The 18,707-nt window shown below is 38.2% G+C and overlaps 1 protein-coding gene across 2 annotated transcripts in view; it reads right to left on the bottom strand.

The window, feature by feature from the left end:
• The window catches only part of LOC128209291 (uncharacterized), a 45,628-nt gene that overhangs the window by 14,203 nt on the left and 12,718 nt on the right, over positions 1–18,707 (bottom strand). Inside the window, exons 3-4 of one of the 2 annotated variants that reach the window (XM_052913267.1) lie at positions 4,815–4,984; positions 633–1,036 (exon numbers count right to left, since the gene is read on the bottom strand). In XM_052913267.1, the coding sequence (XP_052769227.1) occupies positions 633–1,021 (389 nt within the window). In that variant the 5' untranslated portion in view covers positions 1,022–1,036; positions 4,815–4,984. The remainder of the gene's footprint in view (positions 1–632; positions 1,037–4,814; positions 4,985–18,707) is intronic. The other variant, XM_052913266.1, reaches the window with a different exon arrangement.

The following is an 18,707-nucleotide window of genomic DNA, read 5'->3' as shown; positions in this document are numbered from 1 at the left end:
TGTCTAGCAACGTCCCTGTTGATCACTGTTACCATACCCGGTGTGCGAGGCTTGTTATAAATGTGAAATGTATTGAAATGGCGAAGGTGAATGCTCACTTGAAAGGTTGAAATATACGATTTCTACTGCGGGTTTCAAGGCGAAAATGACGACGAACGGGTTCCATGAGCGGCAAATGTCCTATAAGTTAATATTGAAAAGACAAAGGTGAATGCTTTCTTTATAGATTGATTTATACGATTTCTAATGCAGGTTGACTTCCGTATTTATTGCAAACCACAATCGAAATCCCTTGCATTTGTTCTCGGTCAAATTTATTGTGTTGCTTCCCGTTCCCCAAAAGTGTAGAGCAGAAAACCCGCGTATGTTTTATGTTTCAGCACTGTGCAGCTTGTGACGTCTGCCTGTATATTTTCTTCTTACGGTCAAGGTGTTATTTCATGCTTCCTATATCCGGCCTATTATTTTTCTTTTAAGTGCAAATATTTGTCTTCAAAACTCTAAGAAAAAGATCTGCATGAGTTTCTGCTATATCATATTATAAAAGATACATGTAGTTTAAGTTATTTCATACTATATTTACTAAGGCTCATAATAATGGAAATGCATGTGTGGAAGATGAATATACTCACACGTATCTACAGCAGACGATGACGAGGATGAAGACGAACATCAGGCAGATGCAGGCAAGAATGATGGCTATCACACACTGGGTCCCACATATTCCGAACATTGAATAAAACTTATCACAGTATCGTAGAGAATCAGGCAAACTTAAATTAGTTAATTCCAGTTTGCATCGCTTTGCTACGCGGCGCAAGGCGAGACAGCCGTTCGTTGGTCCCAGACGGCCCGTCCAATCCAACTCGAGCAGTAGCTTTGTTTTGTCTGTGCCCGGGGGTGGGCAGGGGAAGCTGTCCCACAGCAACATGGGTTCCCGGAAGTGGTCTGGGGCCGCCCGCCACCGCTCACATTTCTGACAACGCGGGCAGCTCCCCGCATCCATGCCGCCGCCCGTCATACTCTACGTGGAGACCTGTAACGAGACAGATCGACAATTAAATTACAGGTGATTAGTAGCAGACAAGTCTCTGGCGGATTTGTCAATTTACGGAATGCGCAGACTTCCTTTTCCATTGCTGTTAATGGACAGAGAGACAATGGCGGCCCAAAGTGAACAAAGAAGACCTAAGAAGATTAAAGGCCTGTTGAAAAAAACGACCGTGTGATGGTTTACAAACTTCACAATCATAAGTGGAAATAATAATTACATTATTTACTTGCAACCATTGCACAACATTTCTGTACTTTAATTATTACATTATTCCCAGTTGTGACAGGGCTTTTTTTACAATACTTTGCGAAATGTATTTTTTGAAATGTGTTATTAAAACTGTTTTACAAATGCGGTTTCTTTTTAATCGGAGTGGGCAGTCAGACTTCCATCAAAGGCAATTTAAACGTGCCAGGTGAGACAATCCTTGTTTTAACATACACACATGGCTGTGGCCAGTATTCATATTGATAAGACACCTACACCTTGCAAGACTGGCAAGTATTCATATCTGTAAGACATCTATACCATACAATACAGGCAATTATATATCTATTGGTAAGACATAAACACATTGCAAGATTGGAAAGTGCATGTGACATCTATACATTGCAGGTCCGTCAAGAAATCTACACAATGCAATACTGACAATGATTTATATTAGTAAGACTTCTACAACTTGCATAACTGGCAAGTATTCATAATGGGAAGAACTATACACATTGCAAGACTGACAAGTATTCATAATGGTAAGTCATATACACCTTGCAAGACTGGCAAGTATTCATAATGGTAAGTCATATACACCTTGCAAAACTGGCAAGTATTCATAATGGTAAGTCATATACACCTTGCAAAACTGGCAAGTATTCATAATGGTAAGTCATATACACCTTGCAAAACTGGCAAGTATTCATAATGGTAAGTCATATACACCTTGCAAAACTGGCAAGTATTCATAATGGTAAGTCATATACACCTTGCAAAACTGGCAAGTATTCATAATGGTAAGTCATATACACCTTGCAAAACTGGCAAGTATTCATAATGGTAAGTCATATACACCTTGCAAAACTGACAAGTATTCATAATGGTAAGTCATATACACCTTGCAAAACTGACAAGTATTCATAATGGTAAGTCATACACACCTTGCAAAACTGGCAAGTATTCATAATGGTAAGTCATATACACCTTGCAAAACTGGCAAGTATTCATAATGGTAAGTCATATACACCTTGCAAAACTGGCAAGTATTCATAATGGTAAGACATACACACCTTGCAAAACTGGCAAGTATTCATAATGGTAAGTCATAAACACCTTGCAAAACTGGCAAGTATTCATAATGGTAAGTCATATACACCTTGCAAAACTGACAAGTATTCATAATGGTAAGTCATATACACCTTGCAAAACTGGCAAGTATTCATAATGGTAAGACATACACACCTTGCAAAACTGGATAGTATTTATATTGTTAAGACAAACTATTGTATCCTCTCGTACAATCATGTGCACGTAAGAATGTCTCATATTGAATTCACTTGAGCCGTAAGACCTGTATACAGCTAATGAAACTAGTTAGTTCTCTATTCATCTGGTCAAACGTGTCAGACAACCCTTATTAATTTGGACAATGTTGCTTTATGCAGAGACAATCAATCGTCCCTGGAAAGTTCCATACAATCAAAGAACAATATTTGGCAACAATGATCTTTTCTTGCCAAGAAAAATTGAGCGAGCTGCTCGATAGGTTACAAAAAAGATATGTACTTTGTATTCCTCTAGAAATGAAGGATAGGTACTCTGTATTCCTCCAGAAATGAAGGATAGGTACTCTGTATTCCCCCAGAAATGAAGGATAGGTACTCTGTATTCCTCCAGAAATGAAGTATTCCTCCAGAAATGAAGTATAGGTACTCTGTATTCCTCCAGAAATGAAGGATAGGTACTCTGTATTCCCCCAGAAATGAAGGATAGGTACTCTGTATTCCTCCAGAAATGAAGGATAGGTACTCTGTATTCCCCCAGAAATGAAGGATAGGTACTCTGTATTCCTCTAGAAATGAAGGATAGGTACTCTGTATTCCTCCAGAAATGAAGGATAGGTACTCTGTATTCCTCCAGAAATGAAGGATAGGTACTCTGTATTCCTCCAGAAATGAAGGATAGGTACTCTGTATTCCTCCAGAAATGAAGGATAGGTACTCTGTATTCCCCCAGAAATGAAGGATAGGTACTCTGTATTCCCCCAGAAATGAAGGATAGGTACTCTGTATTCCCCCAGAAATGAAGGATAGGTACTCTGTATTCCTCCAGAAATGAAGGATAGGTACTCTGTATTCCCCCAGAAATGAAGGATAGGTACTCTGTATACCCCCAGAATTGAAGGATAGGTACTCTTCATTCCTCTAGAATTGAAGAATTTGTACGATTTATTCTCCCAGAAATGAAGGATAGGTACTCAGTATTCCTCCAGAAATGAAGGATAGGTATATATACTCAGTATTCCTCCAGAAACGAAGGATGTACATGTGTATACTTTATACTCCTCCTGAAATGAAGGATATATACTTTATATTACTCCAGAATGAAGGATAGGTACTCTGTATTCCTCCAGAAATAAAGGATATGTATGTTCTTTATATCTTTTCCATGTATGTTCTTTATATCATTTCCAGAAATGAAGGAATAAAGGTAAAATAAATTTGGTTCTTAAGTGTTTTTTAATACATTAAATGTTTAGGAAGACACTGTTCATATATTAAGATTTATTTTTACTTTCTTATTGTATGGCAGAGACTTCAATTGAATAACACTTGCTGGTTACCGTGTTTGTTTTTTCCTGAAGATCGATACCGTCCACATTGCATGCTACCCGGGCAGCTGCTATCTTTATTTACCGACAAAATGTTCCGTTTGAAAATAATCATTAAGTTAATGGACAAAATCTGCTTTCATAATGGCAAAACGTGATAGATCAGAGTTACGCAACACCGCAAAATCTATAAGTTACCCATTATTTTGGCTTAGGTCAGCAAATTCCAACAACCGTGAAATGAAAAAAGTGCTAGGATATGATTAAAAAATATCTATACGATAAAACTATTAAAAATATCTAAATGGGTTTTGGTAAAACCATATTTAGTGGGTTTGTATACAAGTAGTCCATTTGTGAATTTTTGAGGCAAATATACACAGTGGCGTATCCAGGAACGCAATCAGACCAGGCCTATTGAGTGAACCCAGCATGTGGCATAGAATAATCTCGGGCATTTTATTTTAAAAGGTATGCGCATGTAGGGCACAGATGGGATATCACGTTTCAGGAAGAAATTCAATATTTTTTACACACAATATTGTTACTAACCATAATAACCCTTGTGTTGTAGACGTATTAAAGATTACAAGTATCTTCCATGGCCGAGAGTGTAAGATAGGTTTAAGACTGTCGTCTGTAGCGCATCATGGAAACCTTGTCTGGTGGCAATATTTAGAACGCGAGTTAATTATTTCTCGCCTCAAATGTCACCAGAAAACAGTTTTCACACACCCCTCAAGAAATAATGCTTCACTCTTCTTAGAACTATTTAAAGACAGATCAGACAATTTACATACTCTGAATCAATGCGCGAATATCCATGACAACCACGAATTATCGCATATCCGTACGCAATTATTTTTATATTCTTGAATGAGTTCATTGTGTAGGTAAATCCAATAGATTGATAACATATTCTTCAAACACTACACTTACTTTTTAAAGCTGAAATTTTCGTCCAACACTGTGGACATCATCAGAGTAACTGGCCTGACTATCGCTCACTCGCAGCTCTGACACTCGGGACTTCCCGCCGAATTTCCGTAATCCGGCGAAAAGTGGGTTGTAAATCCCAGAAAGGAAGGCCCCCTCGTCCCGGTTCATAACTGAAGAAGAAAGCAACGGGGCCATTCCATTCTTGGATACTCTCATCACCAGGAAGGAAGATGGTAGTATCAAACTGCTAGTATATAGAAAGAAAACCCACACGGACCAATACCTGAATTTTTCATCCCACCACCCATTACAGCACAAGCTGAGCGTGGTCAGAACTCTATTAGACAGGTGCTACAACCTCGTCACCGAAACTGAAGATAGAGATATAGAGGAAGAACATGTAAAACAAGCTTTAGGCCAGTGTGGGTACCCTGATTGGACAATAAAGAGGGTTAAGACCGAGATTTTGAAAAGAAAAAATGAAAACAAGGACAAGAAAAAAGTGAAACATACAGATAGAGACAATAAATCTAAAGGGATGGTGGTTATTCCGTATGTGAAAGGGCTATCTGAAGCAGTGAGCCGGGTGTTTAATAAACATCGAGTCGCCACGGCCATGCGCCCACATCAGACACTACGCAACATCTTAGTGCACCCCAAGGACAAACAGGAAACAACAGAGAAAGCAGAAGTAATTTACAAAATACCTTGTAAAAATTGTGATAAAGTCTACGTGGGAGAATCGGGGCGAAAATTTGGAATAAGACTGAATGAACACAAAAAAGATTGTGAAACAAACTCAAATAAGGCATTTACTAGATCAACTAGAAAACAATCAGAATCGACAATAGAAAAAAGTGCAATCACAGATCACCAGAACATAAATAATCATGAAATAAACTGGGAGGGGGCACGCGTAATAGAGAGAGAATCAGACTGGAGAGTGCGAAAAACGAAGGAGGCTATTTGCATCAAAACTGAGGGGGCAGTTATGAACCGGGACGAGGGGGCCTTCCTTTCTGGGATTTACAACCCACTTTTCGCCGGATTACGGAAATTCGGCGGGAAGTCCCGAGTGTCAGAGCTGCGAGTGAGCGATAGTCAGGCCAGTTACTCTGATGATGTCCACAGTGTTGGACGAAAATTTCAGCTTTAAAAAGTAAGTGTAGTGTTTGAAGAATATGTTATCAATTATTTTTATAAGCAAAAAAGAGTTCCGGCAAAAAATACATTTTTACTTAATTTTGTTTAACCGAGGTGGGAGAAAAAGCATCTACCATAGCCGCTCGTGTAAGATAGGTTCATCCCGACCCTCGCGCAGGGTGTTTTGCGGAAAATCGGTAAACCTCGTTTCCGCAAAACACCCTACGCTCGGGTCGGAATGAACCTATCTTACACTCACGATTTATTGCATATCCGTACGCAATTATTTTCACTAAGCACAAAAGAGTTCCGGCAAAAAAATACATTTTTTTTTCTTAATTTTGTTTAACTGAGGTGGGAGAAAAAGCATATACCATAGCCGCTCGTGTAAGATACTTAGAATCTGAGGCGGGAGAAATAACAGTTATTTGCATGACCTATAAAAGTAACTCGCTCATGGTTTTTAAAATGCTCTCTTTTTAATAACGAAATAAAGAATGGCAAATCAAAAGGAGTATTAAAACAAAATCATTATCAATGTATCGTTAAAAGGTCAACATATCGTAAAACGTATGTCCCGGTGGCCGTATGGACTAACCGGCTGTTTTCTACTTTTTTTCTTGATTTTACCAGCGTGGGCTCGAACACTACTCAAACCAAAATACTTTTTTATACTATAAAAGTATTTCTTTCTGCAATTTCGATACCATAGAGTAAAATATTGTTAAAATGAGTGTTTTCTGATGCATAACCGGGAAAACTAATTTTTGGTCCAAAAACATGAGCAAGTCACTTTAAACATGCATTTTCCAGATACGTTTAATCTCTCATTTCGTATTTCGTCTATTGGCTTTTATTAACAATCCGCAACAATCAGCTTCACAACATAAATAGCAAGCATTACTGCACTTCTGTTCACCCGTGTTTACATTTCTACCGCAAGAATTAAATTATCCTCAACTAAAACTAATTAACACTTTCAGCACCTTTAGTCTTGGCTGTGGTACAACTAAAACATATCTCGTGTGCAGCTGAAATCTCTGTAGATGTAGACAGATGACTTCCAGAATCACGTTGATTACTTCCCGAATTCCCGGTTGTAAATATCCAATCTCAGCATAGGCTATAGCACTATTCATATATAACATCTTATTGATTAAAACGAAATATTCGCAAAATAATTATAGATACCCTTATAAAAGTGAACACTAACTTATATGCACAATAACGAGCGTGTTCTTGGGGGACTGAATATTTTTGAGCGTATTTTTTCCGAAATCTTGTGGCCATTCAAACCTTCAGAGTGAAACATATCATAGTTTAGTGAGTATTTAACTCAGTCTTGTAGAGAATGTTAAGGTCAAAGGTTACTTCATTACTGACAACCGCCTGAAACCCGCCGTTGAGGAATGTAATCTATAAGAACAGTAATTTTTACTAATGCAACATTTATGAAAATAGACAACTGAAATTTGGAGATTTTAAAAGCAGAATGTATTCGAAACGTAGACATTTCGTATCATGAATGTCTCGTTCCAAGATAGTTTGGTAACAATCGTACCAATTACTTATTCGACACTTCGTTTCCATTGGGTAATTTACGCCAGTCTGTGAGATGCTTTATACCTTGAACATTTCATACTCCCTGGCCTTCAATACATTGATCGATTGACTCTCGTACATTGTATTCAATGTATATTCTTTAAGAAAAGTCATCCGTGTTATAGGTAATTTACCAATGTGTTATAAAGACACAACATTTTACATTTAGTTTAAGACAAACTTTGAACATATTAGCGATTTCCACAACGCAACATATAATCGGTGTCTTGGTAAACCATCTGTTTGACGACTTCAAACTTAAAATACACTGAAAGATATTTCATATCAAACTGGAAAATTGAAAATCGGGTCGTTCGAAACATCGGTTCCCTCGAGGTTTTGGCTCGGTCCCTGGCGACCTCGAGCGATCGTAGTTTTACTGTAGTATGAATATGGTATAACTATTGAGTATTAGTGCAATGATATTAAACTGATACTAAACAAAGCAGATATAGCAAACACATTTAAGCACTTTGTTCAATCGACGACATCCCCTCTCTGTCTGAGAGGGGAATATCAATGGTATATACCTTTTGTGACATCGACTTTCGCATTGATGCTGATGACAAGAATGATCACATATATAACAAATAACAGTGATATCTTGCCATCAGCCCCCCCCCCCCCCCTGCAGTACATTTCAGTTCTTGCTTTAGATCCTAGTGTTTCAAATGCCATTAGTAACATTAGATATAACTATATATTAGCAGAGCTGTAGAAACAGAGTGAAATAACCTAGCCATTTTCGAACAGATCCCTTTGTTCTTTAACATACTCGATGTAAAGCACCGATACACAGGACTGAGTAAAATTAAAATTTAGAGTACAAACCTCTAATGCCCAGCGCTTCTGGTTCAATTTTCTAACGTCTATGGGTATGCATATGGGAGCTTCCACACCAGAGGCTGACGTTCTACCAGTGAACTATCGGGGCGGAGCGGTATCATCATATCAACCTTAGTATGTGCAACGTTATACGGAAAGGAAGGAGTTGGGGCTCGGTTATAGTCAATAATACATGTCGTAAAAGGCATATACGTTCTGTTTGTTTGATATAACAGTTAAACAAAAAGTTTTTTTCCAACACTCGACAAACAAATATAACCATCAACTCTGATCAAGTCAATCAATCCATATGTGCACGTTATAACACATTAGATTAACACCAACATTTCAAACCTTTGAAATTGCCTATATATAAATTGCCTATACATGAAATCGCCTATGAAATTGCCTATGAAATTATCTATGCAATTGCAAATGAAATTGCCTTTGAAATTGCCTATGCAATTGCCTATGAAATTGCCAATGAAATTCCCTATGAAACTATCTATGAAATTGCAAATAAAATTGCCTTTGAAAGTGCCTTTGAAATTGCCTATGCAATTCCCTATGAAATTCTCTATGAAATTGCAAATGAAATGGCCTTTGAAAATGCCTATGAAATTGCCTATGCAATTCCCTGTGAAATTCTCTATGAAATTGCCAATGGAATTGCCTTGAAAATTGTCAGTAACAGGACCATGTTTAATCGTTCTAACTTGCAGTTTAAAAATGACTAGACACCAGAGGATACAATCGCCAGTGAGAAGGAAAATTGTCGTAAACTTACATACAATTGATATCGGTGTGTAAAGCGCGTTGAATCTTGCTTTATTAATACTGATGTATCACATCGCTTTATGTGTATTTCGTAGTTTTAGCGTACATTTCCATCTCAAAATATACTGGGTTTGTCTACTACAAAAAATCCAGTAAATTTAAAAATAGTGTCGGTATATGTATCTTGATGTATCGTGACTTTCACGTGCTAAATATACGCTATTTTCAAACAGGTAAACTTAGCCTGAACAGCGACAAAATATTCTTTCATTAATGTAAAATTATGTATTATCGGCCTCCTACTAGCTCGTATTGACAATTCTAGGCGTGTCTTGTATATGTAATATATTTGCCGATTTGGGGACCATCTGGTGTCTTGCCTCTTTAAAATTTAAAATACATGACGTCATAAGTTGATGACCCGCCTGCAGAAAATACATTACAATCAGTCAGTTAGAACATATTTTGTAAAATCTGAAAGACTAAGAAGGGGATTTCTTAGCATACATACTTGGCAAGAAAAATATCAGGGAACAAAGCAGATTACTATCTGGTTGTTTGTCATGTTAATACTTCTGACATTTACACCCGCGCGTATAAGACACAACATATGTCATACTTAACATATGTTCTGGGGCCATATTAAAGCATCTGAATGAAAATAGCTCTTAAAGTTAAATTAAAAACACACACACACAAATAATGCATGTAAGCATACTGGCTTAAAATTTCAGAGCGAAAACTCAAAGCGGTATGAACTCCCACCGAAGGTTTCGTTTTGCTTTGTATGACCTACAAGAACTATCAGTGTATGACTTATACTATAATAAATGAAAATGCACAAAATGTTACATTTGGGTGGTCTCAATTTTAAAGGACAATATATATATATATATATCCGCACATTAGCCTGGCATTAACTTGGATGCAGACAAAAAAAACCAGTCTTGTAAAGTTATGAGGACTAGGTTTAACGACAAACCACATATGTTCCCTATGAACAATATGGAAATATCTCTGCAAATGTCACATTTTTTAATTATTCGTTAAACCCTTTGATAATTAGTTTGACAAGAAAGCTATTAGCGTTCCGCCGCGAGCTGTCTACAAAATTGATACACTGTGCATCCCCGGTAAGCTCTGACAGATAACGCACAAAAACTAAACTGCGATTGCCTATAGATACAGGGAGCGTTTTATAAGTAGTGGCAACACCGCCGCATTACCGTTATAACTTCTGTCTTGGCAGACATGTCTACCTTAATACCTCAAAGTCCCCCACCCCTTGGCACCCACATACTTTTTGAGCCATGAAATCCAGTCTGCAAATGCCGTAACTAGCTCTAAGACTTGTTTTAGTATATTGTTCATACATAATAGGCACTGAAAATGGCACTGTTCGTCTCAAAACGACGTCCGCGTAGACAGGACTTGATCTGATGATTCAACCAGAGGTCACAAGGTTAGAGGTCTGGGTCGTTTACTGGATGTTGCAAAACCTGGAGATTGAACTGTTGTTAATAGTATGTCAGCAGTGCTGAGCGACGCACAGGAGCAGTGTCGGGTAACAACGTGACACAGCACATCCCCGGGAAAGTGGCCAATAACAGAAGTGAGAGTATGATCCCTATAAAATACGCCTGTGCTCTGGTACCGTATCTCATTTTGCTGACCCGGCCAACAACCACATTGCTGTCAAAAATAGAAACACTCATGCTGCGCCTAGCTATCACAGGACGCTCAATATTTTCACCCACCCACATTTCGTTACTTTCATTGCTGGCGGGGTAAAAAAAATGGAGCTATGTTTCATCACCCGTGGAAATCTCTCTTTAATGCCAATGGTCCTTGTCTTAGAATTGAGTGAGCAATGCCGACACGTGCCAGCTTCTGTCTTGGGGTTAACAAGCCCAACGTGCGTAAACCTGTGAATTTCCCCTTAAAATCAAATACACCGCTGACGAATGTATCACTGATACGTTCCCTATCTCTCTCATTGTAAGACGGACACTTTGCTCTACTATGACAGTATCAATATATTTTACAGATCATGCCGAAATCCGCAGGATTTGCCGCGGCTAACATTGTACGCTCTTTCTTCCTATCTTAATCAAGGATACCCATCTTGCAACAGAGAAAGGTACTGAAAAAACATTTCCCCACACACATAGTCAAGATCTGTTTATATTTGAAATGCGCTTTTACCCAGTAGGTCGCGAATCTTACAATAGGCTCGCCAGATTCCACCACATTTCAGTCAGTATGAAATGCTATATTGCCCTTATAATAAGCCTACTAATGCACATGGAAACGTGTATGATTTATTTTGGCTTTTAGAAAAATGAATAACCATTCATGTGGCATGCTACAAGAAACCATGACTGTGAAGCTATGATACCACTTCCGTAATAAAACGCTCTTCCTATATACGAAGTGCACCAAATGATGGTAAGGCAACGTAAAAAAAACCAAAGAAAAAATAAGTTGGTGTAGGGTTGGGTAAATATCTCATGTCCATAAGTGTGTCTGTGAAGCAACCTCACTTCATGAAACTACTATGCAATCATTCAAAATATGAACATGACAGATACAAGCGACTCTATACTCTGTACAATTACGTTACAAAACATCCTCACTAATTTGCACCTTCATTTTGCTGGCTCGTGCTCAAATACGAACGAAACGTTCTTGTTCGTGATAACGTGCTGCAAATGGGGATTCGAGATTGTCTGGTAGGCAAGATGCACACACCTTGTATGATATTGGCCAATGATAACGCGTCTCAGGTAGGACTAGAAAAGCAAAACCTATTGATATATTATAACTTGTGAATGCTAACATGTATTATAGAACAATTTAACTTGTCTGAGATCATTTTAATCAAAACCTTGAACGGTCAGGTAAAATGACACTGAAGTGGCAGTATTTTACAGGAAAGGAATTATTTATTTCCAGCCTTATTTGAATTGCATAAATATTCAAAAATATAGAATTGCTAAGTATAATAATAATGAGCGCACCATATATTGAACGTACAAGCGGGTACAGGTAATAGAAGTTCACCATTGAATGTAAGACTTAGTCTTGTATGTAATGTACTTGAAGAAGAGTTCCAATATATATATATTTCAATTCCCGATGTATGTTAAGACAATAAATAATAATATACCTAAATAATATCGTCAACGATCCTCTTTGTAAAAAGCTACAGATTTTTTTCAGTCAGAAAATAAAGTCATATGATATACCATAACCACATTTGTGTATAATGCCCTAAACCTAAGAAAATAGGAATGCTCAATTGTTTTTCAAATCATTTTTTAACCCAATACCTAACCAAATTTCAAGAAATGCCTTACGTAGTTTCAATATGTCTAATCCAAATTTGGACAATGTCTATCACAATGTCCGGCAATAATTAGCCAATTTATGACAATGGCTATCACAATGTCCGGCAATAATTAGCCAATTTATGACAATGGCTATCACAATGTCCGGCAATAATTAGCCAATTTATGACAATGGCTATCACAATGTCCGGCAATAATTAGCCAATTTATGACAATGGCTATCACAATGTCCGGCAATAATTAGCCAATTTATGACAATGTCTATCACAATGTCCGGCAATAATTAGCCAATTTATGACAATGGCTATCACTATGTCCGGCAATAATTAGCCAATTTATGACAATGGCTATCACAATGTCTGGCTACGTTGAAGTCTAATTATAGCAATGTCTGGTAATGTACATTCCAATATCTAGCAATGTCTCTCCCAATGTCTGGTAATGTATATCCCAATGTCTAGCAATGTCTCTTCCAATGTCTGGTAATGTATATCCCAATATCTAGCAATGTCTCTCCCAATGTCTGGTAATGTATATCCCAATGTCTAGCAATGTCTCTCCCAATGTCTGGTAATGTATATCCCAATATCTAGCAATGTCTCTCCCAATGTCTGGTAATGTATATCCCAATGTCTGGTAATGTATATCCCAATGTCTAGCAATGTCTCTCCCAATGTCTGGTTAGGTATATCTCAATATATAGTCTCTCCAAATGTCTGGTAATGTATATCCCAATATATATATCAATGTCTCTCCCAATGTGTGGTAATGTATATCCCAATATATAGCAATGTCTCTCCCAACGTCTGGTGATGTATATTTCAATATCTAGCAATGTCTCTCCCAACGTCTGGTGATGTATATATGGAATATATTGATAGGACGCTTCTCTGGTGACCTGTATCAGATCGAGTTCGGTGTGTAAACACGTATCCGGCGAGACCGCAGGTATGCTTACGCCTCGGGTGACATTCTGCCCTCGGGTTGACAATATATATGTCACACATGCTACTATATGATATTAATATCTAGCAATGTCTCTTCCAATATCTAGCAATGTATATTTCAATATCTAGCAATGTCTCTCCCAATGTCTGGTTAGGTATATCCCAATGTCTAGAAATGTCTCTCCCAATGTCTGGTAATGTATATCCCAATATCTGGCAATGTCTCTCCCAATGTCTGGTAATGTATATTCCAATATCTGGCAATGTCTCTCCCAATGTCTGGTAATGTATATTCCAATATCTGGCAATGTCTCTCCCAATGTCTAGAAATGTCTCTTCCAATATCTGGCAATGTCTCTCCCAATGTCTGGTTAGGTATATCCCATTGGCTTACTATCTTTATCTTAATGTTTGGTTATGTCTCTCCCAATGTCTGGTTAGGTATATCCCAATGTCAAGCAATGTTTCTCCCAATGTTTGGTTATGTATATCCCATTGGCTTACTATCTTTATCTTAATGTTTGGTTATGTCTCTCCCAATGTCTGGTTAGGTATATCCCATTTGCTTACTACTCTATCCCCATGTCTGGTAATGTTTATCCCATTGGCTTGCTACCTTTATCCCCATGTCTGGTAATGTATATCAGACCGGCTTGCTACCTTTATCCCCATGTTTGGTAATGTATATCAGACCGGCTTGCTACCTTTATCCCCATGTTTGGTAATGTATATCAGACCGGCTTGCTACCTTTATCCCCATGTCTGGTAATGTATATCAGACCGGCTTGCTATCTGTATCCCCATGTTTGGTAATGTATATCAGACCGGTTTGCTACCTTTATCCCCATGTCTGGTAATGTGTATCAGACCGGCTTACTATCTGTATCCCCATGTCTGGTAATGTATATCAGACCGGCTTGCTACCTTTATCCCCATGTGTGGTAATGTATATCAGAACGGCTTACTATCTGTATCCCATTGTTTGGTAATGTATATCAGACCGACTTGCTACCTTTATCCCCGTGTCTGGTAATGTATATCAGACCGGCTTGCTACCTTTATCCCCGTGTTTGGTAATGTATATCAGACCTGCTTGCTATCTTTATCCCCATGTTTGGTAATGTATATCAGACCGGCTTGCTACCTTTATCCTCATGTCTGGTAATGTATATCAGACCGGCTTGCTACCTTTATCCCCATGTTTGGTAATGTATACCAGACCGGCTTGCTACCTTTATCCCCATGTTTGGTAATGTATATCAGACCGGCTTGCTACCTTTATCCCCATGTTTGGTAATGTATATCAGACCGGCTTGCTACTTTTATCCCCATGTTTGGTAATGTATATCAGACCGGCTTGCTACCTTTATCCCCATGTCTGGAAATGTATATCAGACCGGCTTGCTACCTTTATCCTCATGTCTGGTAATGAATATCAGACCGGCTTGCTACCTTTATCCCCATGTCTGGTAATGTATATCAGACCGGCTTGCTACCTTTATCCCCATGTTTGGTAATGTATATCAGACCGGCTTGCTACCTTTATACACATGTTTGGTAATGTATATCAGACCGGCTTGCTACCTTTATCCCCATGTATGGTAATGTATATCAGACCGGCTTGCTACCTGTATCCCCATGTTTGGTAATTTATATCAGACCGGTTTGCTACCTTTATCCCCATGTCTGGTAATGTGTATCAGACCGGCTTACTATCTGTATCCCCATGTCTGGTAATGTATATCAGACCGGCTTGCTACCTTTATCCCCATGTGTGGTAATGTATATCAGACCGGCTTACTATCTGTATCCCATTGTTTGGTAATGTATATCAGACCGGCTTGCTACCTTTATCCCCGTGTTTGGTAATGTATATCAGACCGGCTTGCTACCTTTATCCCCATGTTTGGTAATGTATATCAGACCGGCTTGCTACCTTTATCCCCATGTCTGGTAATATATATCAGACCGGCTTGCTACCTTTATCCCCATGTTTGGTAATGTATATCAGACCGGCTTACTATCTGTATCCTATTGTTTGGTAATGTATATCAGACCGGCTTGCTACCTTTATCCCCATGTTTGGTAATGTATATCAGACCGGCTTGCTACCTTTATCCCCATGTTTGGTAATGTATATCAGACCGGCTTGCTACCTTTATCCTCATGTCTGGTAATATATATCAGACCGGCTTGCTACCTTTATCCCCATGTTTGGTAATGTATATCAGACCGGCTTGCTACCTTTATCCCCATGTCTGGTAATGTATATCAGACCGGCTTGCTACCTTTATCCCCATGTCTGGTAATATATATCAGACCGGCTTGCTACCTTTATCCCCATGTCTGGTAATATATATCAGACCGGCTTGCTACCTTTATCCCCATGTTTGGTAATGTATATCAGACCGGCTTGCTACCTTTATCCCCATGTTTGGTAATGTATATCAGACCGGCTTGCTACCTTTATCCCCATGTCTGGTAATGTATATCAGACCGGCTTGCTACCTTTATCCCCATGTCTGGTAATTTATATCAGACCGGCTTGCTACCTTTATCCCCATTACTGGTAATGTATATCATATCGGCTTGCATTCTTTATCCCAATGGCTGCTTATGTATTTCCCAATGTCTTCCTAAGTAATTCATTGAAAAAACTTTTGCATATTTCGTCTTCGTCTATAAAATTAGGGTGTATATTAACAGCTTATATCAGAGCATAGAATTCATTCTAGAACAAAATGATATTCGTATCCTTACATTTGGTATAATGATCTCAGCTGTTCGCTTCTCTTTCTAACAAGAACTTGTTTGTCAAGGGAAGTTTATCAAGGGAAGCTCATTCTCTACTAAGAACTTGTTTGTCGGAGGAAGCTCATTCTCTACTAAGAACTTGTTTGTCGGAGGAAGCTCATTCTCTACTAAGAACTTGTTTGTCGGGGGAAGCTCATTCTCTACTAAGAACTTGTTTGTCGGGGGAAGCTCATTCTCTACTAAGAACTTGTTTGTCGGGGGAAGCTCATTCTCTACTAAGAACTTGTTTGTCGGGGGAAGCTCATTCTCTACTAAGAACTTGTTTGTCAAGGGAAGCTCATTCTCTACTAAGAACTTGTTTGTCGGAGGAAGCTCATTCTCTACTAAGAACTTGTTTGTCGGGGGAAGCTCATTCTCTACTAAGAACTTGTTTGTCGGGGGAAGCTCATTCTCTACTAAGAACTTGTTTGTCGGGGGAAGCTCATTCTCTACTAAGAACTTGTTTGTCGGGGGAAGCTCATTCTCTACTAAGAACATGTTTGTCGGGGGAAGCTCTCTTTCTACAAAGAACTAATTTTGTCAAGGGAAGTTTTGACGGAATAAACTATCGGCAAGTGTTTCGTGGAAATCAAAGCATTTAGTATTTACCTACTTTAACTCTCTAATGGCTTGCAAATCAATAGTATCATTTCAAAGCAATTTATCTGCATTTTCCTTACGCATCTGGCCTCATAACCAATATGCATTTCCTTTGAATATGAAAGCTTGCGATAAAAAGCCATTAAGCTGTTTAAAAGATCAGAAGAACATCAAGGAAACATACTACCGTAGCATAGTACAATACTTCAAAGTGAAAGAGTGATTCAAATAAATATATAAATATTTGCTATTACGATAAAATTGCGACTCTTTCGTTCTAGCAAAATATTAATTTGACGGTTGTAAAATTTTAACATTATACGATGCGTACAGACACTTGTATTAAAATACACAAAAACACATTAAAGGTTGAAGGCACAAGAATATAGTTAAACTGCGATTGTTCGAGGACGCCGGGGCCCGAGCTAAAACCTCGAGTGATCCGATGTTTTTAACGACCTAAGTTTCCATTTTAGTCTGTTAGGAAATCTTTTACAGTGTATTTTCAAATTTGAAGTTGTCAAACCGATTGTTTACTTCGGCACAGATTACGTTCTTCGCTATGGAAATCGTTTATATGGTTAAAGGTTAGCGTATACTTAATGTTAAAATATTTATAAAAATACCAACAAAAAACAGTGAATACATTATGGTGAAGTTTATTCTTATAAAAAATACATTTTTAGACAAGCACAATTGAAATATGTCAGTGCATATAATACGCCAGGTTTAAGTTTCGCAAAATCATGAATGGATAATTGGTGCATCTTGTCTGTCTCGCGGAACTGTTGAATAATAATATTAATATATTTCAGAGTTTCCGATGTTGGACCGTTATGGAAGGGGTTTATTCATGTTTCCGATGTTGGACCGTTACGGAAGGGGTTTATTCATGTTTCCGATGTTGGACCGTTATGGAAGGGGTTTATTCATGTTTCCGATGTTGGACCGTTATGGAAGGGGTTTATTCATGTTTCCGTTGGACCGTTATGGAAGGGGTTTATTCATGTTTCCGATGTTGGACCGTTATGGAAGGGGTTTATTCATGTTTCCGATGTTGAACCGTTACGGAAGGGGTTTATTCATGTTTCCGATGTTGGACCGTTATGGAAGGGGTTTATTCATGTTTCCGATGTTGAACCGTTATGGAAGGGGTTTATTCATGTTTCCGATGTTGGACCCTTATGGAAGGGGTTTATTCATGTTTCCGATGTTGGACCGTTATGGAAGGGTTTATTCATGTTTCCGATGTTGGACCGTAATGGAAGGGGTTTATTCATGTTTCCGATGTTGGACCGTTATGGAAGGGGTTTATTCATGTTTCCGATGTTGGACCGTTATGGAAGGGGTTTATTCATATGTTTGCTATTCATTTACATTTCTCACAATTAAATTCTCATCATTAACTTCTCACAATTATTATCATATATAGCGTAAACAGTGATAATCGTTGTTTCACTGTGACACCCTATTGTGACGCGAAATTTTTTAACACATGGTAATTGTTTGTTATTAATGTGCTTTCGATCAAATTCGGGATAGAGTCGAACTCCGTTGGCTCGAATTCACAGGGACCGGCGAAAATACCTCGAGCCTCGCAAAAATCGAGCCAAGCGGGAATGCTTTCATTCAGAATAAAGAAGTATTTGTATTAAAAGACAAAAACGCACTAAAGAAACCAGATTACATTTAGGTTTATTTTTAATAGCCAGTGTTTTTTTCCAAAACGTGTTATTATTCAAATATTTGTATTATATATCACAACAACTTTTAAAAGCTATTGATTTTGATTAAAAAAAAAGTAAAAGTTCTTCGGACGTTCCTATGTCATTGTCGTTGAATAGTTGTCAGCAAGT

The sequence above is a fragment of the Mya arenaria genome, chromosome 11, assembly GCF_026914265.1.
Source record: "Mya arenaria isolate MELC-2E11 chromosome 11, ASM2691426v1".
NCBI classification, from domain to species: Eukaryota; Metazoa; Mollusca; class Bivalvia; order Myida; family Myidae; genus Mya; species Mya arenaria.
Note: the sequence above shows the minus strand (reverse complement) of the source record. Positions and strands in the feature narration are given on the sequence as shown.